Source organism: Eschrichtius robustus, chromosome 9 (assembly GCF_028021215.1).
Source record: "Eschrichtius robustus isolate mEscRob2 chromosome 9, mEscRob2.pri, whole genome shotgun sequence".
In the NCBI taxonomy this organism is placed as follows: Eukaryota; Metazoa; Chordata; class Mammalia; order Artiodactyla; family Eschrichtiidae; genus Eschrichtius; species Eschrichtius robustus.
In genome coordinates, this window is record NC_090832.1 from 117,999,045 (window position 1) to 118,023,562 (window position 24,518).

The 24,518-nt window shown below is 40.4% G+C and overlaps 1 protein-coding gene across 1 annotated transcript in view; it reads left to right on the plus strand.

The window, feature by feature from the left end:
* Positions 1 to 24,518, plus strand: part of CD109 (CD109 molecule) — a 128,007-nt gene that overhangs the window by 53,330 nt on the left and 50,159 nt on the right. The window contains exons 6-15 of the mRNA XM_068551617.1: positions 5,655 to 5,694; positions 8,217 to 8,301; positions 12,275 to 12,371; positions 12,644 to 12,785; positions 13,468 to 13,577; positions 15,749 to 15,973; positions 16,799 to 16,900; positions 16,986 to 17,048; positions 18,497 to 18,673; positions 22,487 to 22,639. Of these exons, the coding sequence (XP_068407718.1) occupies positions 5,655 to 5,694; positions 8,217 to 8,301; positions 12,275 to 12,371; positions 12,644 to 12,785; positions 13,468 to 13,577; positions 15,749 to 15,973; positions 16,799 to 16,900; positions 16,986 to 17,048; positions 18,497 to 18,673; positions 22,487 to 22,639 (1,194 nt within the window). The remainder of the gene's footprint in view (positions 1 to 5,654; positions 5,695 to 8,216; positions 8,302 to 12,274; positions 12,372 to 12,643; positions 12,786 to 13,467; positions 13,578 to 15,748; positions 15,974 to 16,798; positions 16,901 to 16,985; positions 17,049 to 18,496; positions 18,674 to 22,486; positions 22,640 to 24,518) is intronic.

Consider the following 24,518-nt stretch of genomic DNA (forward strand, 5'->3'; position numbering starts at 1 on the left):
AAGAGAAAAACAACACAAATATCGTATATTAACGCATATATGTGGAACTTAGAAAAAAGGTGCAGATGAACCGGTTTGCAGGGCAGAAGTCGAGACACAGATGTGGAGAACAAACGTATGGACACCAAGGGGGGAAAGTGGCGGGTGAGTGGTGGTGGTGGTGGGATGAATTGGGAGATTGGGATTGACATGTATACACTGATGTGTATAAAATGGATGACTAACAAGAATCTGCTGTATAAAAAAATAAATAAAATAAAATTCAAAAATTTAAAAAAAAAAATAAAAGGGGTTGCAAAACCAGTTTTTGGAGACCTCCTTTGCAGGTCCTGCTGCTAGTCTTTTTTTTTTTTTTTTTTTTAATTTTATTTATTTATTTTTTTATGGCTGTGTTGGGTCTTCGTTTCTGTACGAGGGCTTTCTCTAGTTGCGGCAAGCGGGGGCCACTCTTCATCGCAGTGCGCGGGCCTCTCACTATCGCGGCCTCTCTTGTTGGGGAGCACAGGCTCCAGACGCGCAGGCTCAGTAGTTGTGGCTCACGGGCTCAGTTGCTCCGCGGTATGTGGGATCTTCCCAGACCAGGGCTCGAACCTGTGTCCCCTGCATTGGCAGGCGGATTCTCAACCGCTGTGCCACCAGGGAAGCCCCCTGCTGCTAGTCCTGCACCTGGCTTGGGAACGTGGCTGTACTTGGCCTCTGTTGTCTTGGGGGACAAAGCCAAAACTGAGTCTTAAATCGTTCCATTTTAACAACTTGTTATGTGTGGATTTAAAAAATTCAGTGCCTTTCTTAATCTTTAAATAAAAATTAAATCCAGACACCAGAGATCAATGTTAAAGCAGACTTTTACAAAGTTAAAATGATCATAAATGAACAGAAATGTGCAAACACAAAGAATCCATCCAGCCCTTGAATTCTGTTTCTGGCATTTTTTTTTTTCATTCCAGCAGCAAGAGCTGAAAGAAACTGACCTGCCTTTTAAAAAAAATGTACGGTTTTAAGCGGTCATGTGGCGTGCCATATTTTTTGAAGTTTGTGAAAAATAGAAACCCTCTCAAGAGTTGGATGGCTTCATGTTTAGGGAAGGCAAATGTGTAACTGGAATAGAAGGTTGTAGTAATTCACATCTCCAATTTGCACTGTAGTCATAGTGTATTTCTTAGGAAGGTAAGAATAGTGTGTTTCTGTCTTTCCCCTTTCATCTGATCAATTTCCATAACATACACCATCACGATGAACCACTGACTTAGGGATAAGGGAATAAAGAAGTTACAGAGCTTACCGAGAGCACCTCCTTGTTCTCCTTTTCCATTCTGCTTTAGAAGTTGTTTAGAAATCTGATTGAGGTGGGCTTACATGTAATACAGATAGAGAGTGAAGATATGTGCTGAAGAGCAGGTGTCCTAACAGAGTGTTTTCCCCCGGAGCAGCGACCATATTAAGGAAAGCAGAGCTCTGAAGATGTTGATGAGTTATGTATTCTTTTGTCTGGAAAGGTGTTTGCTTAGAAGACATGCTGCCCACGTATTTAAGCTTTCAGGTCAGCCTCTCTCTCCAGTTGCTGCCAGAGTGAATGAGCACAAGCTGTATTTGACAAGCTAGAATAAATATTAAAAACTCATTTTGAAGTAGATCGTTTCTTTGAAAGTGAAGGAAAGTTGTTTAGTAAATGGAACTTGTACTTCCTACAAAAGGTCTGGGGTTGTTTTTTGCTTCATGTTTTAAATTTGATTTAGTCAAATTTAGTTCAGCTAGAGCTAACATAGAAGAATATGGAAATAAATTTTATTTTTTAGACCAGGGGTCAGCAAACCCTGGCCTAAAGACCAAACACAGCCCAACACCTGTTTTTGTAAATAAAGTTTTGTTGGCACACAATCGGTCTCCTTTGTTTGTGTTGTCTCTGGCTGTTTTGTGTTGCGCCGGCAGAGTTGAGAAGTTGTGACAGGGACCATATGGCTTGCAAAGCCTAAAATATTTACTGCCTGGCCCTTTATAGAAAGAGTTTGCAGATCCCTGTTCTAGACTAATGAAAGTACTCAGTATCAGTGTTTTTGTGTTTATCTGTGGCATAAATGGCTGCTACTTCTCTGAATTATTATTAATTTAAAATATTTCAGTATCTTCTACCTTTTTTTTTTTAAAGTCTTTATTGAATTTGTTACAATTTTGCTTCTGTTTTATGTTTTGGTTTTTTTTTGGCTGAGAGGCATGTGGGAACTTAGCTCCCCGACCAGGGATCGAGCCCACACCCCCTGCATTGGAAGGCAAAGTCTTAACCACTGGACCTCCAGGGAAGTCCCTCTTCTACATTCTTGATTGTATATTTTGTAAAAATATTTTATAAAGAAAACTAAACTCATTGTGAAAATTGGTATGGCCTGATTGCCTAATGACCACATGCTGAAAATGACAAAACTCATTTCTGCTTTCCAAACCCCTTGGACAGTAAAATAATTTATTTCTAGATTTGCATTTTACCACTTATAAACACCCTGGGAAAACCTCATCTGGTACAAAGCACACTGTCAGCATTCAGTTACACGATGATTTCTTGATTTACTGGAACAATTTAAATGACAGTGAAAAGAAGCGCTTTTCTCCCACTTTTTCTTCAGTTTTCCCTGATGGCTGACTTCTTCCACTCGCTGACGTTCGTATTCCTTCTAAATGCAGGGCAGAGAGTTAAGGTTACTCCATGGGTCACTTGACAAATGGCTGTGCCTCCTCAGGGTAGTCTGAAGGTTATTTCAATTTCTTGCAAGAGAGGCTGTACAATAACTGAGGCTAATCTGATGAGCCCCCCGGTATCAGAACCAGCCTGGGGACAAAATTCAATGCATTCATTCATTAATACATACATTCATTCAACAAACCTTGAAAGCATGCTGAATTAGGTGCTGTGCCCCCAATGACTTCATAGTCTGTTTCCGGTGATGGGCACAAAGCAGATAATTATAGTATACTGTGTTAAGTAAAGTGATAGAGTTATACACAGGGTATTATGGGAGAGAAGGGGCATCTAACCCAGCACGGGGAGAGGCGATCAAGAAAAGGTCCCTGGTGGAGGCTAAACCCAGATAAAGGAGTCCAGGATCTTCTGTAGAACATTCAGGTGGAGGTGTCCCGAAGGTGGATTTGAGTCTGAATCTCCCGCTTGAGGGATGGCCAGAGATAAAGGTTTAGGAGTGTTTAGCGTAGAGATGACAGTTAACACCGTGAGAGTTGATGAGCTCACTTATCAAGAGCATTGGGTTCAGGATGGGAAGGGCCAACATTTCAAGATCAAAAAGAAAAGACCGTTAAGGCAACAAGTCAGAAAGATACTTAAGAGTACCAGGAGAACAGAAGATGTGACAGTGTTTACAGACTGAATGAAGGGGAGGAGACAACCAGAGAGATGGAAAATCCAGGAATTGTCAGGGATGACGGGTAATGCAGGAGGCAGGAAGGGAGAATTTATTTCAAATGTAAACTAATGTAACTACTTGTTTGTTAAATAATTGCCTAAAAGTTGGTTTCAAGGCTGTTTAAAGGAGGCCCAAACAAATTAGTTGATTTTCCACGTTTGTCAAAGCTAGCACTTTTTATTCAATCTAATACATGTTATTTGAGAAATTTTTTGGTATCAGGGAGTCTGTTAGGTTGGCAACTCAAGGGATAAACTATGAAGGATAAAAACGTGGTATAACATGGACCTGGCTCTCAAAGAACTTGCAGCAAGATAAGCCATGTACCTAAATATTCAGGATACAGGGTGAAAAGTGACAAAGAAAGAAGGACTAAAGTGCTTGGAGGCATAGAGATTACTTTTAGATTGGGGATCCAGAGAAGCAGTAATATTTGAGCCAAGTCTTGGAAGATGGGCAGAGGTGGAAGTGTGTGTAAGTCAAGCATAGGGGAGAGTGAGAGCAGAAATACAGTGCATGAAACTCCAGGGCACCTTGCAGTGTTGCACTGGACTGTGTCTGCTCCATCTCTAGACTGAACTTCTGATGCTGCGGACTGTAGTTAACCTTTACAGAGCCTCACATGGTGTTTTATATGCAGTACTCACTTGGGGTTTGCTATATGAACTTAACTTGACGAACAGACGTCATCGTTGTTAAATCGCTTATTCCACAGCCTTACCTGTGCTTTACCTCAGTCGTAAAGCAAAAAGTAATTTAAAGACTAGAATTCTTTTCTTTAATATTTATTTTATTTTTATTGATTTATTTATTGGGTTGCGTCGGGTCTTAGTTGCGGCATCTTTTTGTTGTCATGCGCGGGCTCCAGAGCACGCGGGCTCAGTAGTTGTGGTGCATGGGCTTACTTGCCCTGTGGCATGTGGGAATCTTAGCTCCCTGACCAGGGATTGAACCTGCGTCCCCTGCATTGGAAGGCGGATTCTTAACCACTGGACCACCAGGGAAGTCCCAAGACTAGAATTCTTATGTTATCAGTAAAACAGGTATTAAAGGTAGATTGCCTTCTTGATTTGATTTTTGAGGATGACAAATCAGAACTTATAAATGAATCAAAGACATGTAATTTATAACATTCCTTTATATGACGTGAAAACACTTTAAGATAGAAGTGACAAATGTGGAGATTCTTAAAGAATGATCAACACAATTTCTTTGGGATCCACTTTAAATGACAACACTGAAGCCAAGTTTTAGACAGTTATTTTGTTGGCATATAAGTAGTTGTATTTGTCTTATACTTTGAAATGAACTGTATCCTTCTTTTAGGATTAAAAAATAATTTGCTTGTGTACAGTTTATTTAGTTATTAAAATTTTATTTATTTTTTATTGAGGTATAGTTGATTTATACTATCATGTTAGTTTAGGTGATGTACAGTTACTTTAGGTTAAACAAATATGATTTTAAAAAAAGCCAATATCTTGTAGCTGCATCTGTGTATTTGCTTTGATAAACTTAGGGAATCAGAATTGGAATACACATTTCATTGGTGGAATTTCTTAGCTATCTTGAAGTGGTTCTGTTTAATGTGTTACCTATGATTAGGAACGGAGAAATAGAAATACGAGGAGTTGGAAAAAAAAGATATTCTAGGCCACACGTTTTCTTGTTGATCCTGGAAAAGGAAATAATTAATAAATATCTGTTAAAATAGGGTAGAGTGTACTGATTTAAGGGTTACAGTAGAAAATACTTCAAGGAATTAGGAAGATAAAGGGTGTTGGTCCATGATGATTTTGCATCCTTGACTATTTTATATATTCTTCATTGGTTTGCTTTGATAGGGATAGACAAACCAAATTTGAAGTCATTTCCTGTTAGTCTGACATGTGTTATCCTTGCTTGGTAAATTCATAAATTATCTAATTTAATCTTGTTCTCATTTCACAGATGAGGGAAGTCAGGTTAAGCGGTTTGTTTCAATGACCTGCAGTGAATTAAAGAGACAGGTCATCTTTTTATGTTAGTGGATTGTGAAGAAAAACTCATGAAATTCACAGACTTCATGTTGCAGATAACTAAAAATAAACTTCTACAAAGTTAAAATAAATTGTTTTGTTTGTTTAATAATTATAAATGTAATTAAAAATGTTTTCTAAATGTTTTTGTGAGGTAAGTAAGCAAGCAAAGTAATTAAATAAGAACTCATATATTTTCTTGTCTTTTTTTTCTTCTTCCCAATAGGACCAGACATATTATCAGTCATTTCAGGTTTCAGAATACGGTAAGAGTTCCTCAACTTATTTTGAAGGAAAACACATTTATTACTTTCCACAGAGATAAGAGAAATTTCTAAGAGATGTATTATTTAAAGTAAAAATCCCAATGGATTTTTACCAGGTAAAATCCTAGTATTTCCTATAGGTCTGAACATTTTTTCTTTATAAAGAGTAAAGTAGGAACAAGATTGGCTGTAGTGCCATTATCCTGCTCTTCATATGTATAGTTATTCTGTTTTTCTACTTTGTTGTGATCATAACATATTTAAAATTTTGTATGGTGTTTTTTTTAAAGCATAACCACAGTCGTTTCCCACATCTTTCACTTGGTCAGCACTGGTGAAGACAGGGTTTAACTTGAGTAAATCCTCTTCTTGCAGGCGCCACATTTGTAGTATCGCATTTGGAAACACGTAGATGTAAGCAATGTGCGACCCCAGTGTTTTGTTGGTGGATGGAGAGGAAGGAAATCGGAGAGTGAAGGCATAGGACCCCACTATTAGTTGTACTTTGAACAGCTGTGTTGAGGTTGTACACAAGCTTTTTCGTCTGATTTGTGTTACTTTTTGAGATTGTGTCTCGTTCAGGCAATAGAAATTCTGGAAAGTCGTTTGCTTGCACCTTTGTGGCTCCGGTCCATGCATCTCATACCGCATTGTCACAGCTCAGCCTCATGATCAACTAGAACAGGGGGCAGCAAAGCTTTTTCCTGTTAATCGCCAGATAGTAAAACTTTATGCTCTGTGGGCCATACGGCTCTGTCTTACCTACTCAGCTTTGCTGTTGTAGCACGAAGCAGCCATAGACAATATGTAAGTGAAAGTGGTTGTGAGCCAAAGCAGTTTTATTTATGGACGTGGAAATTTGGATTTCATATAATTTTCCCATGTCGTGAAATAGTCTTCTTTTGATTGTTTCCAACCAATTGGAAATGCAAAACCCATTCTTAGCCCATGCTGGTCATTGTTTACTGACCCCCGATCTGGAACTGTGTTGTCCGGTTCAGGGGTCACTCACCACGTTGGCTGCTGAGCACTTGAAATGTGGCTGGTCTAAATGGAGATGTGCCCTAAGCACATAGAATGCCAAATTTTGAAGACGGTATAAAAAAAAAGAAAGAAAAATAGCTCATTAATAATAATTATTTATATTGATTACATGTTGAAATGATAATATTTTGGATACATGGCTTTAGGTAAAAAATATTACAAAAATTAATTGCACATGCTTCTTTTTCCTTTTTAAATGTGGCTACTAGAAATTTAAAACTACACCATGTGGCTCACATTTTGTTTCTTTTGGACAGCCCCGATCTAGAGGAATAAATCAGAGGTGGCTGAGGATTTTATAGGCTGTTTTTATTTCACATAGAGGCGGTGCTGGGTGGCTATATGTTGTTGAAGGGGGTATGTAGTGGAGGGGCAATTGATTGCCACCTTGTGATGTTTGAGGAGGGGACATTTTAATTTCCTTGGTCTAAGGAAATTCCACCTCTGAGTGACCAGGACCTTGGAGGAGGGTCAGAGTCCTGGAGTGGTCTCGGGCCTCAGATCATCTTGGCACTCCAAGGGTCTTTAGCCTGGAGCTGGAGGTCTGTCCTGTTCTGCTGACTTATTGGTCGTCTTGATTCTTCTCTTGCGTTAACTGAATGGTGAGATGCCTTGTTACGAGATGGATCTATTTCATTGGTCAGTGAAGTTAGAGAAGAGGAATATTTCTATAGATTGGAAGGAAATGAAATTTTTTTTACTCCAGTGAGGTGCTTTATATTAAATAATATTACTATTTATAAAATATTTCATAGCCTAATTATATAAAGCCAACCAAAGTAGGGGTTTCTAATTTTGGGATTACCTTCAGGAACCAGTACCTGTTGCACAAGAAAAGCATCATTACTTTGTAGCCATATCTTAGTTATTAACTAGAAATCCTAGGACACAACTTCGTAGTAATCCATTGCGTTAGACTGTCACCGCATTTACCTTTGATGGTCTCAAAGGACGTGGATTCTCTGTGACTGCATGTGTGTCACCCTGCAGAAAAAGGAGAGTCTTAGGGTCTCAGGATGTGCTTTTAGTAACCAAATTGGAAAAAAGTCCCAGGGAAGGGGCTGCTCAGAAGTCGCTATTTACCAAGTGATATGGAAGTATTTTAACAAGCAGTAAGTGCACACTGGTGGGTGGGTGACAGGTGAGTGAAAACCCTGGCGTTCTAGCACTCAGATGGCTTTGCATCTAGGGTTCTGGATACAATTTAGATTCTACCGGTGGGAGGCTTCACAGACCCGAGTGTCCATAGCAACTCCCCCACCCCCATCACTGTCTAGTTACCAGCCTTGTAGGGTTTCTGATTTTGAGTGGAATGAAGTACTTTTATCTATGTGTTACTGTGTATTTGGAGCCTAGTGAATCTAAGTTCAAATGGTACCATTTATCAACTCCTTTAGAGCAGTTCTGTTCTCTAGTTTGTTAAGTTGTAAAATGAGAGGTAAATGGATGTTTAAAATATCCTTGCTTTTCTTTTCCAGTATTACCAAAATTTGAAGTCACTTTGCAGACACCATTATACTGTTCTTTAAATTCTGTGACTTTAAATGGTACCGTCACAGCAAAGTAAGTATCATATTGCTTTCTATGACTATAAACTGTTCTGAAACTGTATGACAAAGAGCTCATTATATACTCCAGAACATTAGCACAGTATGTTGCTTATTAAAATACCCCAGTGGGCAGGAAACAAATGTTTATAATAAATAATTAAGCACGGAACATGTCTGCACAGGTCTTTGCACCCATGTCTCTGCTTCCGAGCTGATCCAGTCCTAAAATATTCCCCATAGGCTAGTGTCTTTCTAAGACTGGTCAAGGGATTTACCTGATAGATTGTGCCAGATTGAAAAAAAGCTTTATCTTTATTTAGTCCTCATTCAGCTGTCAATAATGGAGGTTGAGACTTGGGGGAGGGGTTTGGTTGCCTTATTGCAATTAACAGATAAGTCAGTGATCCACATTCATCATCCGTTTCAGCATTTGGACACAGGGACTTCCAGCCCCGCCCCGTGTAACTGCTGTCTAGTGGCTTTCATGATTTTGATCCAATGGCTCGAACATCACAGCATTTTGTTTTGCTGAGGCAAAAAGCGTCTTCAGAGTTCCAGACCACTGGCTCTCAAACGTATGGGCTGGGATTGCCCTCAAGTAATTCCAGGACCGATTTCTTGTAGCATTTAAAATTTAAAAAAAATTTTGTGTCCCTCCCCATCCGCCGGGGTTTGCGAGGACTTGGATGGGGTGACACCTGTGACGCACGTCCCTCGTCGGCCGGGACCTGTCAGTGGGTTGGAGTTGGCCTGGGTGGCTAGGCCTCCTCAGGAGAGCAGCCTGTGGGCTGGGTGCCGACCTAATCCTCTAAGGGGGCCAGGACCTGATAGAGCATCGCGGTGCCCTTTCCCTGCTCAGCTGTCCCTCCTTGGTGTCACTTGCACCTCTTCCAGACCAGAGAAGGTCTTGCTCTGGGTCCCAGAAAACCTCAGCACACTCCCGGTGACCTCCGCAGCCCTTATGGAGAGGTGCCTGCCTTTCCTTCCCAAGGATGGGTGTGCCTTGTAGCATTTATTTTTGATGTGTCAATATCTGGGCTTTGGTTTGTGAAATTTATTTAGCTTCAGAATTTATTTGTAATCGCTGGTAAAAACTGGACCCCGTCTCACCACTCACCACAATATTCCTCTCCTGGTGAGGGTCTGTGGCAGTGGCAGTCGATGGGCAGTGAGTCCCCGCACCAAAATGTCTGAGGACTCCTGCTTTAGATTCTTTTGGCCAACAAATCATGTGACACCCACGTGACATAAAGGCAAAAATGTGTCTACGATTTGTATACCAAGTTAGTTCAACTAAGAGGTAGCTTACAATGTGAATTTGGGTTCTGTGGCTGAATTTATGGTTTGGAAAACACATAAACACATAAATGCCCGCTTTGTCATAATTATTATCCTGCCCTTGATCTTAGCTGAAGGTCAAGCATTCTGTCTGCCTTTTATTTCGAGTTCTTTGACTAACGCTTATAAAACTTAGTGACTTCAAATCCACATAAACCATCAATGTCCACATGGATTAGGTTGAAAGTGGATACCTTGTTTTTTTCTGTTTTTAGTTTTCAGGGGTGTGCCAGGGATTTAACACAACCAGTTAAAACAGTGGTTCTCAAACTCTGGTAACTGTCTAGGAAATTTATTGTACATTTTCAGGGGGTGTGTATCCCCTGAAGCAACAGCATTGACTGCCTCTTCCCACCAGCCCAGTAAGAACCCTGCAGTTTCATCCTGATTCTCATTTGTGGACCCCCTTTGAGACGCTAGTGGCTGAGAATGACACGGCGATTGTGACGGTCCCCAGGCAGTTCTTCAGCACTCAACACGTTGTGTTCTCATCATTTTCTTTAGTATGTGTATCAGTCGAGGTATAACCAGAGAAGTAGAAGCAGCAGACATATATTAAGAGATTTACTGCAAGGAGTTGGCTTATTTGACTGGGGGGACTAACTAGGCAAATCCAAAATCTGTAGGGCAGGTTGTCAGGAAGGGCAGCTAGAGAGCTCTCAGGTACGGGCTGGCATTTCTGTTCACGGGCAGAATTTCTTCCTCTGTAGGGAATTCTCAGCTCTGCATTAAGGCTTTTCAACTGCTTAGGTCAGGCTGATCAGATGATCTAGGATAATCTCCTCTACTTAAAATCAACCGACTACAGACTTTAATCACACCTATGAAGTACCTTCACCTTGACACCTAGAGTGTTTGATTAAGTGACTGGGGACGTTAGCCTAGACACATCAGAAAGCCCATCTTAGCGTTTGGTTTGTCTGTTGTAGGTAGTGAGACAGTTGTTGCCAGTTAAAGTTCTCAGACCTGGCTAGTTCTCATACTACAGGCATACCTTGGAGACTGTGGGTCCGGTCCCAGACCACCGCAATAAAGAAAATATTGCAATAAAGAGAGTCACGTGAAATTTTTTCGGTTTCCCAGTGTGTATAGAAGTTATGTTTATACTAGATTGTAGTCTATTAAGTGTGCAATAGTGAAGCCGAATCTGGCCTCTGTGCCCCGACACCGAATTAATTCTCGGAGACAGAGTTATGGGTGAAGTAAAAAAGAATAGCTTTATTGCTTTGCCAGGCAAAGGGGGTCACAGTGGGCTAATGCCCTCAGAACTGTGTGTCCGAACCCAGGGGCGTTTGTGAGGAGTTTTATAGTCAAGGGGTGGGGTTGCAGATAAGGATCAGGGGGCATGCAGGGCTTGCATTCCTTCAATGCGGGGATCACCTGGCATCAGGTGATGATGGACGAACTGTGACCTTCTCTGGAATGACACGTGCTTCATCAAGAACTTAACATCTTCCATTTGCTGGGGGTTTTAGTTCTGCAGAAGAGCTCAAAGATACTGTTATTTGTATCCTGAAGGAATGCATTGATCCAGACGAGGGGCTGTTTTCTGTGTTCAACTAAGGGATTCAATGGAAGCAGGAGTTTACTGTCAGATTTATAGAGCACAAAGCAAAATTAACTTCCATGTTTGGTTGAGCATTTCACAATAGAGATGGAAGGGACCCAGGAAACTTATTTAAAAAAGGCTTTCTGACAGTAAAATGGTTTACCAAAGATTGCCTCTCCTTTACACGAAGAGACTATCCCATCATGAGAGGGGATACAATTAATACATAGAATGCAAGTCCGCAGAGAGAGATTTGATTCAGGAATATAATTTCGGTGCTATGGATAAGCAGATTACTTTTATTTTAAATTTTCTTTCAAAAAGCGAATTTTTTTTTTAAAATTAATTAATTAATTTATTTTTGGCTGTGTTGGGTCTTCGTTTCTGTGCGAGGGCTTTCTCTAGTTGTGGCAAGCGGGGGCCGCTCTTCATCGCGGTGCGCGGGCCTCTCGCTGTCGCGGCCTCTCTTGTTGCGGGGCACAGGCTCCAGACGCGCAGGCTCAGTAGGTGTGGCTCACGGGCCCAGTTGCTCTGCGGCACGTGGGATCTTCCCAGACCAGGGCTCGAACCTGTGTCCCCTGCGTTGGCAGGCAGATTCTCAACCACCGCGCCACCAGGGAAGCCCCCAAAAGCGAATTTTTAATAACCTTGAGCACATTTGGTGCCCTGGCATGTTTGATCTCATAAACCCTGATGGTTAATATTGGAACATGCAGCAATGGGCCACGGCGAATGCAATTTCAACTAACATTTAAAAATATTCAAAAGCTACAAAGTCTCCTGGGCATGCAGTTAATGGGCCAGTCTGGATTTCTAAGAATAAAAGGTTTTCATAATCTTTTAAAAATCTTTTGACGGGAAACTGTCACTTCCAATTATGATCAGATTTTCTCTGGAGTCTCCAGAGGCTGGGTAAAGTGTGTATTATGAACTGTTTTTGAGGTATTGTAGTTAAAAGTCTTCTCATTTTGGAGACTTAATATCAAGGATCACCATTTATTAAGCACATTCCTAACTATGTTTTAGTTTTAGAAATTTGTAGTAGGAGTATGCTTTTAATATAATTCTTTTAAGTTAGGTCTCATGTATTGTTTTTCAGGTATACATATGGGAAGCCAGTGAAAGGAGACCTGACACTTACATTTTTACCTTTATCCTTTTGGGGTGTGAAGAAAAATATTACAAAAACATTTAAGGTAACTTTTGCAGATATCTTATAACTTGTAATGGGGAAAAACTGTAAGTGTACTTTCTCTAGAAATAAGATTTTATACTGAATTAACCAAAAGTTGAGCATAAGAAAATCAAGAGCTTTCTATCATTGAACAAATGAGAATCTACCCTTTTTTAAAAAAATGATTAAAGTGGAAAGAGAACCATTGTATTGTTGTGACTTAGTTTGGGTTTTATTTCTAAAATTTGAAGTGCTAAAGTGAAGAATGAAATTGAAAATTTTTTAACAAAACAGATAAATGGATCTGCAAACTTCTCTTTTCACGATGAAGAGATGAAAAAGGTAATGGATTTTTCGGATGGCCTTTCTGAACACGTGAATCTGTCTTCTCCTGGGCCGGTAGAAATTTTAGCCACAGTGACAGAATCACTTACAGGTTTGTAGACTTTGAAGTGAAGGTAAAGCTATTTATGTTGTGCTGCTCTGTCATCTCTTATTATAATTGGTATGTTCATTTGAGGGCACCGTTGCCTAAGGATGCTAGTTAATGCTGAGATTGTCATGACTATTAGTCTAACTTGTAGAATGTTTTCGTAATGAAGGGGAAACTTGTGTTCTTTGAAAGGATGTACTTGAACCACCTGTGATAGGTATTTATAATTTTTTCCATCTCTATTTTTTTTTTCAACCTGAAAACTACATGGAAGGGCTACCTTTTCAGCTGACTAACCATCCTCCTTTTATTTTTTTAAATAACATCTTCTGAAATCTCACCTGCTCCTAGACAGTTTTCTCTTTTAATAATAAAATAAAGGTTCATTACTTGGATCTTTCGGTTGCTATTTTTTAATGGCTTTCACCAATCCCTGAAAGTGCAAAAAGACTGTTCTGTCAGTGGCCTGATCTCTGGTGCACGTCACTGATTGCGGGACACTAATGGTGCTCAGAAGGGATCCACAGAGGACATGTATGGTCCTCTTTGTGGCCAAGCCAAAGAGGCTTCTGTGTCCTGATATCCTAACCCCTTTGGGAAGTAGCTCAGATGGAGAGATTTGGTGGATAGAAGCTGTTGGTAATATATTACTTTTACTTTCTAAATGGTGCAATTTCCAAAACAGGTATCTCAAGAAATGCAAGCTCCAATGTATTTTTCAAGCAACACGATTACATCATTGAAATTTTTGATTATGCTACTGTCTTAAAACCATCTCTCAACTTCACAGCCACTGTAAGTTGGCATATTTATTAATGGTGTAAAGCAGTAAGTTCAGTTTAGTGAAACAGAATGGGAAATAGTACTTTCAATGCTTTTCAAAAAATTTAAGCCCAAAGTAGGTAGATTACGTTTCCTCTTTAGATATATGAGGCACACAGAATTGTTTCCAAATGACCTTTATCTAATTTATTTAAAAAAGTAGTTTCCAAAAAATTTTTCCTCAAAATATATTTAATAAGTAATTCAAGTTAGATTTAAATTGTGACACTGAAGTTTTTATAAATTAATTGAAGGAATTAGATGGTAGTCAAAAAATTTCAGTTTCAGTTTGATTTTTATAATGACTGATTTTAGTCCTAGCAAAGATGTAGCATTAAAAAGTATCAACTAATCTACTCAATTTTTTGAGAGAATACTGAATTAACATTTAGTGACTGAGTGAATAAATGGGGCTTACAGACCTAAGAAGGACCCAGTCTCTGCCCTGGAATCACAGTGTTTGTGATGGTGACAAGAAAATATACACATAACTGTAATTCAAGGCAGGATAAATCAGTGTCATGAACACATTTCTGTAGGGATTTAAAACAGGTGTTGGCAAACTGTTTCTGCAGAGGGCTAGATAGTATATATTTTTAGCTTTGAGGGCCATATGGTCTCAGTCACAACTGTGTGACTCTGACATTGTAGCATGAAAGCGGCCACAGCCCCTTGGTAACCAAGCAAGGGTGGTCACGTTCCAATAACAGCTTACTTCCAAAGAGACTGGATTTGGCCTCCCTGCCTGCCATAGTCTTCTGGCCCCTGCTTTAAAGAAAGGAGGGTCACTTCTTGTTGAATAGATCAAGAGAAGTTTTAGAGTTTCTATGTTGGTGACTATGTGGCGATTTGGGGGCAGGGCTGCGCTCAGAGAGGGCCCTGTGCTGGTACTTTGCCCTAAGCATCTCTTCCATCTTGCTCAATATCTTTTTACAATAAACCAGTGATCTAGTGAGAAAAAAAAGTTTTAGATAGCTTCTGATTTTAATAAGCTTATAATTTAGGCAGTTTGAAAAGGTAGTTAAGAAAACCCCCAGGAATCTGCAAATGGTAACTTCCAAATGAATAGAGGGAAACAAAGAGAGTTCAGGGAGGAGGAGCTGCCTGTAGGATAGGGATGGGGGGTCATTCAGGGATGCTTTGTGGAGAAGTGGAAGACTTAGGCTATTTGTTACAAGATCAGCAGCATTTTCAGTGTTTGGACGTGTGGGTGGGGAACAAGATGAGCTGAGACGCCTACACAAGGCAAGAGCTTTGGTTGGCAAGCCAGGGTGCCTTCAGGTGACAGCGACTGGACCGGGGCAGTGACAGCAGAGAGCTCGTGTCCAGGAGCAGTCAGAGAGAAAGCAGGAGGCAAAGCTTGGGGATTGCAGAGGGTCCTCCGTGTCTCACGTGCTCTAAGCAGCGAAGATCTTGGTGCCTTATGAACGTGGGAGGGGTGTGGCGAAAGCAGCGTTCCAGGGGGACTTGGGGGGGGGGGTCTGGGTGCAGGAGGAGGGCAGCAGCCCAGCCACGAGGCCAGCAGGAGGCTTGCGCTGCTGACTGTGGGTGGAGAGCATGTAAGAGATGTAAGACTTGGTGTGCATTGGATTTGGAAGGTGGGGAGAGGGAAGGGAAATTCAGAGATGTTAAGTCTGACAGAATTGTGGTATTAGCAAAAATAGGAAAGGCGAGATGGTTTCTCACTTTTAGATGTATTGAATTTGAGATGACAGGGATGTACAAGTAGAAGTTTCCTGCAGGGGGTTGGAGGTATTGAGTATGAGCTCCAGAACCAGGTCAGGATGGCAGCAGGAGTGCCGAGACCTTTGAGGGTAAATGATAATGAGACTTTGACAAATTCCTACATTTAGGGAGAGGGAAGGGGGATAAAAAAGGACACTGAGAGGATGTAGGAAGAGGGGTATGCAGTGAAAGAGGTTATTGTGGAGCCGTGGAAGGTAAGAGGAGCCATAACAGCCAGACGGGAGGGGAGGCCGCCTAGAGAGAGAGAGACCACTGAACCTGGAAGTTAGGGGGCTGCCGATGATTTTTGAGAGTTCAGTTTCATGGGAACAGCACAGATGGAAACTGGATTCAACTAAACTTGAATCCTTTGCTTCTCTTGTTTACCTGATTTCAAAATGTTTTCTTTTGACAATTAGGTGAAGGTAACCCGTTCTGATGGCAATCAACTGACTCCTGAAGAAAGACGAAATAATGTAGTCATAATGGTGACGCAGAGAAACTATACCGAGTACTGGAGTAGATGGGATGGTGGAAATCAGGAAATAGGGGCTGTCCAGATCGTAAATCATACTGTCCCCACAAATGGAATCTTCAAGATTGAATTCCCAATCCTGGACGATTCCAGCGAGCTACAGTTGAAGGTACCATCTGTTTCCACCATCATTATGTTACCGCAGCAACCTTAAAATTGTCATCTTGTGGTAGGCACTCCACCTGTTGGGAGGTCACTTTGGTACACAGGAAGTGGACACATATTTTTATTTTAAAAGAATGGGGGAAAGGGTTAAAAAGTGATTTAATGACAGTAGCTGAGAATTAGACTGAATGCTTCCTTGTAAATTCATTTTGAAGAGCAAAGGAAAATAGTGATCCGAAGATATGATGGAGAAGCCCCCAAACTCCCAGTCTAGGTGATTTTCCATCATTTGAAATGGTGTTCTGGCAGGAGCTGCGATCAAAGGGGAATATATTTTTTACCTTTACACTCCTTTGCTGTACTGAGACCCCCAGCCGTTCCCGCTCCCTTTCTCGTGGTCACTCAGCCCTGCCACAGTGTGGCCTCTGAGTTTTTCTCTCACCAGTGGTAGACTGAGTGAGCTGATATGATTTCTTGCTTATAGTTGAGTTCTGTATTGTGGGGAGAGGAAAGGATTCCTTTTCCACTTCCTTCTTTCTTCTCACCGTGTTTCCTGATAATACACCTTTGTTTTGGAAATAAGTTAGGACTGTACTTTTTTCCTCTTAGATTATGATGATGAAGACCATTTTAACATGTTTACAGCTATCACTTTCTTTATAGTGTAAGCTGTAAAATGATGAAGATCCAATGTCTGGGGAATGTATTGTTTCCTGCGTGAAGAATAGTGAAAGTGAATTTATCTTTCAGTGATTGTCCAGCAGGTAACATCCTTTAACAAGGTGTTTCTAAAGATGAAACTTTATGGTTGCCTTTTCTTTTGTTATAGGCCTCTTTTCTTGATACTGTGAGTAGCATGGCAGTTCATGATATGTTTAAGTCTCCTAGTAAAACGTACATCCAGCTAAAAACAGGAGATGAAAATATAAAGGTAATGATTACAATCACTTGTTAATTATAATTGGACTGTCTTGCCACTGATAATGTATATATTAATTAAAGTATTTTTTTTCTAGGTGGGATCACCTTTTGAGTTGGTGCTTAGTGGCAACAAGGAGTTGAAGGAGTTTAGCTATATGGTAATCTCTTACAGAATCTAAATTTATGATCTATTGTAGAATCGTCTGAAACAATGTCTACCTTAATTTTAAACTGAACTTACTGATTTTTAAAATTCAGCCTCACACTTAAAAGAAACTATTATATTTTAATGTATTGTATGTTACACATGCACAGTATGTAATATTTATATACGTTCTTACAGAGTTTTCTTTTTTTTCTTTTATAAGTTTATTTATTTTTACTTTTGGCTGCATTGGGTCTTCGTTGCTGCGCACGGGCTTTCTCTAGTTGCGGCAAGTGGGGACTACTCTTCGTTGCTGTGCGCGGGCTTCTCACTGCGGTGGCTTCTCTTGTTGCAGAGCACGGGCTCTAGGCATGCGGGCTTCAGTAGTTGTGGCACACAGGCTCAGTAGTTGTGGCTCACAGGCTCTAGAGCGCAGGCTCAGTAGTTGTGGCGCATGGGCTTAGTAGCTCCGCAGCATGTGAAATCTTCCCAGACCAGGGCTTGAACCCGTGTCCCCTGGATTGGCAGGCAGATTCTTAACCACTTTGCCACCAGGGAAGTCCCTCTTACAGAGTTTTCTATGTCTAGGTTGTATATAAATTTACTTTGCAAAATTTTACATTTTTTTCCTTTTCCACAATGGATTATTATAGGATATTGAATATAGTTCCCTGTGCTATATAGTAGGACACTGCTGTTTATCCATCCTATATATATATACTTTGCATCTGCTAATCCCAATTCATCCCTCCTCTACCCTCCCCACTGACAGCCACAAGTCTGTTCTCTGTGTCTGTGAGTCTGTTTCTCTTTTGTAGATATGTTCATTTGTGTCATATTTTAGATTCCACATATAAGTGATATCCTATGGTATTTGAATTTCTCTTTCTGACTTACTTCACTTGGTATATTATCATACTAGGTCCATCCATGTTGCTATAAATCAGCCTCACACCTTTTTAAGCTGTCCTTTTTATATTGAAATCAAACTTTTTTTTCTTTCTTCACCCGTATTTGCATTTCCAGTTTAAGATGAATAATGAAATCTTGCATTATGTTTAAAATTTAAAATTCTATGAGATAAGCCACATATGTTCATCATAGAAAATTATAAAACATAAGGAAAACAAAAACAAATAAAAATGCTCCCCATAAATTGTAGTTTTGCTAATCCAGCTCTCTCAGTGGTGCTCTGCATTCCTTTCACTCAGAAATAGATTCTTGACCATCAAGCTGCTGTTGGCTCAATTATGGTTGCTTTATCTTATCCTTTTCTAATTACCAACCTGTACTCTCTGTGTTGGTCAGGGAGATTTATTTTTGTGTGTATGTTCAAAAAGGATTTGAAGTTGTTTTAAGTCAAGAATTTGTATGTTTGCTTAAAATTGTGATAAACATAGCTGCCATTGAGATTCTCACTAGCTTTAGCATAAAATAAAACCCATGTATTCTTCTTTTCAGGTAGTGTCCAGGGGACAGTTAGTGGCCGTAGGCAAGCAAAATTCAACAACTTTTTCCTTAACACCAGAAAATTCTTGGGCTCCAAAAGCCTGTATTATTGTGTATTATATTGAAGATGATGGGGAAATTATAAATGATGTTCTGAAAGTTCCTGTTCAGCTTGTTTTTAAAAATAAGGTAAGATTTAAGGTAATGATGTTTAAAAGAAAACTTCATATTAGTAAAGTCTGAGAAATGTAATATTTCTTTAGAAAAGTGTCATGAAACCAAATGGGTTAGAAATTTATATTCATTTCTAGAACTATGGATAAACCTCTTCATATTTAATTACTGTGTATCTATTTTCACCTGTGGAATTATTGGACGCTGTGCGTCTTCTTTGTAAGTCATGGTTCTTGGCTTTAAGACTTTAATTCAAATCCAAGCTCTTTCAGGATTTCCCAAATGGTGGAGTCAATATTGCTCTGACGTGGAATTCCAATGGCAATATATGTGTGGTGTTGCTATTTGTGTGGGAGTGAAGTGAGGGGTGTAGGAGGGAGTGAGGCATCTGCAGTGATGTGTGGAAGGAGAGCTGGGCTTTGGTTTATCCATTTCATCAGTCTGGAAACTCACCCAGGACAAATTTACAATGAGCTTGGCTGCTTTGCATGTGGAGGTCTCTGTGGAGTTTTGTCTCCACACACAGCAGTGATTTTTATAAACTAAGGTGTATAGCTTGTGGAGGAAACACCCCTGGGCCCCAACTCTGAGAAGTAACCAGATTGTAAGATTGACAGGTGGAGTTAAATTATCTCATACGTATTAAAATGAGCCATTGTTCTCACTAAAGGCTGCTGCCGTCTCAGGACCTCTGAAGCAAAATAATCATTGTTATTATTATTTTTAATATTTATTTATTTATTTGGTTGCGCTGGGTCTTAGTTGTGGCAGGTGGGCTCCTTGGTTGCAGCTCCAGGGCTCATTAGTTGTGGCTCACTGGCTTCTTAGTTGCATCACATGGGCTCCTTAGTTGTGGCATGTGAACTCTTAGCTGCAGCAGGCATGTGGGATCTAGTTCCCTGACCAGGGATCGAACCCGGGCCCCCTGCATTGGGAGCGCAGAGTCTTATCCACTGCACCACCAGGGAAGTCCCCGATAATCATTATTTTAAAGTAGTGATTTGCAGAGTGCAGTTCTTCTGGTAGCATTTTCCCCCTTGATTTGTTAAAGTTTTAAGAAGTAACAGTTGTCATCCATGCCTGTTTTATAGAGAACTGTTAACTCTAACTTTGACTGTCAAAACATGATACAAACTTCTATTTTCTGTCTTATGAAAAGAATATTTTAAAAGACAGTGCTGTATTCTGTCAGTTTCAGGGCACAATTTTTGACTTCTAGTGACTCCATTAATCCCCTGAGAAAGGTGAATTTTAAAGTAGGAGTAAGGCTTAAACATGGAGTCACACATCTCTGAAAGTGAGAGCAGGTTCTAAAAAAACGTTGCTGTGTAAAAGGCTTTGAGGAAGCAGACCGTATAAATAACATCCAAGAAATTTCTTAGATATGAGAGGTAAGAAATTAGTTTCAGCTGTGTTTGCAAAGATAAGTCTTCAATTTTTATATGATAATGTTTACCACATTTACTCTGCAAGAAACTGCATATTTGGAAATAAACTATGTTTCAACACAAGAACATTAATGAATCTTTGTTGATGTTCAGTAATGACTGTGGAATAAATGAATGAGATGTGGAAGGGGTAAGAGATGTAGTTTTAGAAATCATCCACACAGAAGTGCAGGTTGGAGCCATGGGGTCACTGACGTGCAGAATAAAGAATGAGAAGTGCAAAGTTTGCATACGATACTCCTCCTTACCCCTTGTTTAAGGTATAAGTGGAGAAGAGTCAACTAGATACAATGGCTCAAGAGGCATGTGAAAGAAAGGTGGCACTGGACAAGTTAAACAGGCAAGGAAGACTTTGTTCAAGACATTTGCAATAGGGGAGAGAGACTGAACTCAACTCCACTGAAACAAAAGGCAGGAGGGTTTTTTTTTTTTAAATTTATTTTTGGCTGTGTTGGGTCTTCGTTTCTGTGCGAGGGCTTTCTCTAGTTGCGGCAAGCGGGGGCCACTCTTCATCGCGGTGCGCGGGCCTCTCGCTATCGCGGCCTCTCTTGTTGCGGAGCACAGGCTCCAGACGCGCAGGCTCAGTAGTTGTGGCTCATGGGCCCAGTTGCTCCGCGGCATGTGGGATCTTCCCAGACCAGGGCTCGAACCCGTGTCCCCTGCATTGGCAGGCGGATTCTCAACCACTGCGCCACCAGGGAAGCCCAGGCAGGAGGGTTTTTAAGCACTGGTGTGAGTTAATGGAAAAGTACTGGAAGACCCTGGGAGAGGGGTTGGTCAGTGTGATTAGGCCATCTGTGTTTGGTAACTGGAGTTTATATAAGTTAGGCTTCTATTCATCCACAGAGACTGGGAGAACAGTCAGGGCTCTTTCTTGATGATTACACTTCAAAAGGATGGCTCCCAGGTCTTTGAGAGAGACATTCCTGCTGGTGAAACTGGCAGGAAGCCGGGAGAAGATTTACATCTCAAAGGGACAGAGAAAACATTAACAATTGCAATTTTTTTAAGAAAAGGGAAATTGGGTGCTTAATGTCAGGAAGAAGCCTGTTTCTAAAGTTCAGGCAAGCTGAGGGGGACATTAAGGCCATCTTGATCAGGTGGTACAGTCACTGGGGCACGGGATTGTTGAAACAGAGCTGGGCAAGATGAACATTCCTAGGAGGAAGAGGCCTTAGAACAAAGCCATTGGGTTCAGCCGGGATGAGAGGATTGATGCTCTTTAAGAAGTCCATCATCGGATGAATGGATAAAGAAGATGTGGCACATATATACAATGGAGTATTACTCAGCCATAAAAAGAAATGAAATTGAGTTATTTGTAGTGAGGTGGATGGACCTAGAGTCTGTCATACAGAGTGAAGTAAGTCAGAAAGAGAAAAACAAATACAGTATGCTAACGCATATATATGGAATCTAAGGGAAAAAAAAAAAAGGTCATGAAGAACCTAGTGGCAAGACGGGAATAAAGACACAGCCCTACTAGAGAACGGACTTGAGGATATGGGGAGGGGGAAGGGTAAGCCGGGACAAAGTGAGAGAGTGGCATGGACATATATACACTACCAAACGTAAAATAGATAGCTAGTGGGAAGCAACCGCATAGCACAGGGAGATCAGCTCTGTGCTTTGTGACCACCTAGAGGGGTGGGATAGGGAGGGTGGGAGGGAGGGAGATGCAAGAGGGAAGAGATATGGGAACATATGTATATGTATAACTGATTCACCTTGTTATACAGCAGAAACTAACACACCATTGTAAAGTAATTATACTCCAATAAAGATGTTAAAAAAAAGATAAAGAAGTGCAGGTAGGACTGTGCTTTGCTGAGTGTAATGACAGAGGAAGTTCAGGCAGCCGCGGAGGCACAGAGCGTGGGGCCTGACTGTGTTGGTCTGATGGCCTCGTCCTGCGGAAAGACACCCCTGCCCAGCGCAGCCGGTTCTGGGAGGCCCTGGGGCTCTGACTTGCATGCACTGACTTCTGAGTCCAGGTGGCCAGTGTGAAGGCACCAGCAGTTTCTTTCCTCTTTCCTGTCCCCCCTCTTGGATACTGGCCCTCTTCACATACGCCACACAGTGTCTTCTCTTCAGCACCGGCTGGCGGCTGTGGGGTGGGAGGTGGAGAAAGGGTAGAGAAGTGAAGGAAGACTCTGATTTATGCCACAGTGAGAGGTTCCATGACTGGCGAACACTGTTGGCCTGAGGTTTCTTTTTACTCCTTTCCCTGGAGAAGGCTTGTGTATGGTTTTAGAATGGTCCCCGAGCCAAGGCAAATGTAGAATCTTTGCTAGATTTTGTCATTCATCTGCTATTGGTAAGACGTAAGAAATGCTTTGAAAAAGTGTAATGTATCAATCCTGTTTTCTCCCTTTCTTAGATACAGCTATTTTGGAGTAAAGCCAATGCTGAACCATCTGAGAGAGTCTCTCTTAAGATCTCTGTGACGCAGCCAGACTCAATAGTTGGGATTGTAGCTGTCGACAAAAGTGTGAATCTGATGAATGTCTCAAACGATATTACAATGGAAAATGTGAGTTTAGCTATTTTTTCATTACAAAAATACACATTAAAAGAGAAAGAAACTGTATTGTGTTACTTCAGGTATCTAAAGGAAATTTCATTAGTTCATTTTCAAGTATAAGTCAGTAATCAGTAAAGCTTCTGAATGAAAAGGATCTGCATTCCAGTTGTTAATGTTGGAAAGAGGCTATCGTGGTCAAGTGTCTTTGCTGTCTTACATGAGAAATGCCACTTAGAGTCTTCCCTCATTTTCATACTGTATTTTAACTGAAGACTCTTGAGAAAGTACTAGGAAATGGACTTGCACAATTCTGAATGACATTGGAGAGAGCTTTAGGTAATTATGAAGTACTTTCTATTTTGGTTGTACATAATGGTTATAAATAATTACAGTCCCCATTGAAACAGGAATTTGCAGTATATTGAGGGAGTGAAAAATCATGTTAACCTGCAGAAAACTTACAAACCAAGAAATATATGAACATCTAGTGTTATATAAACTAATCACCTATTTGTTAGTCATTTCATTTTTATTTGTAAGCTCTTTTGTTTTGAATTTTATTTTATTTTTATACAGCAGGTCCTTATTAGTTATCTATTTTATACATATTAGTGTATATATGTCAATCCTAATCTCCCAATTCATCCCTCCCTCCCAACCCCCTGCTTTCCCCACTTGGTGTCCACATGTTTGTTCTCTACATCTGTGTCTCTATTTCTGCCTTGCAAACCGGTTCATCTGTACCATTTTTCTAGATTCCACGTATATGCGTTAATATATGACATTTGTTTTTCTCCTTCTAACTTACTTAACTCTGTATGACAGTCTCTAGGTCCATCCATGTCTCTACAAATGATCCAATTTCGTTCCTTTTTGTGGCTAATATTCCATTGTATACATGTACCACATCTTCTTTATCCATTCGTCTGTCGATGGGCATTTAGGTTGCTTTTATGACCTGGCTATTTGTAAATAGTGCTGCAATGAACATTGGGGTGCGTGTGCCTTTTTTTTAAACATCTTTATTGGAGTATAATTTCTTTACAATGTTGTGTTAGTTTCTGCTGTATTACAAAGTGAATCAGCTATATGTATACATATGTCCCCATATCTCCTCCCTCTTGCGTCTCCCTCCCAGCATGTGTCTTTTTGAATTACTGTTTTCTCTGGGTATATGCCCAGGAGTGGGATTGCTGGGTCATATGGTAATTCTATTTTTAGTTTATTAGGAACCTCCATACTGTTCTCCATAGTGGCTATATCAATTTACATTCCCACCAACAGTGCAAGAGGGTTCCCTTTTCTCCACACCCTCTCCAGCATTTGTTGTTTGTAGATTTTCTGATGATGCCCATTCTAACTGGTGTGAGGTGATACCTCATTGCAGTTTTGATTTGCATTTCTCTAATAATTAGTGATGTTGAGCAGGTTTTCATGTGCCTCTTGGCCATCTGTATGTCTTCTTTGGAGAAATGTCTATTTAGGTCTTCTGCCCATTTTTTGATTGGGTTGTTTGTTTTTTTTTTTAATATGTAGCTACGTGAGCTGTTTATATATTTTGGAGATTAATCCTTTGTCCATTGAGTCATTTGCAAATATTTTCTCCCATTCTCAGGGTTGTCTTTTCATCTTGTTTATTGTTTCCTTTGCTGTGCAAAAGCTTTTAAGTTTCATTAGGTCCCATTTGTTTATTTTTATATTTCCATTACTCTAGGAGGTGGGTCAAAAAAGGTCTTGCTGTGACTTATGTCAAAGAGTGTTCTTCCTATGTTTTCCTCTAAGAATCTTATAGTGTCTGGTCTTACATTTAGGGCTTTAATCTATTTTGAGTATATTTTTGTGTATGGTGTTAGGGAGTGGTCTAATTTCATTCTTTTACATGTAGCTG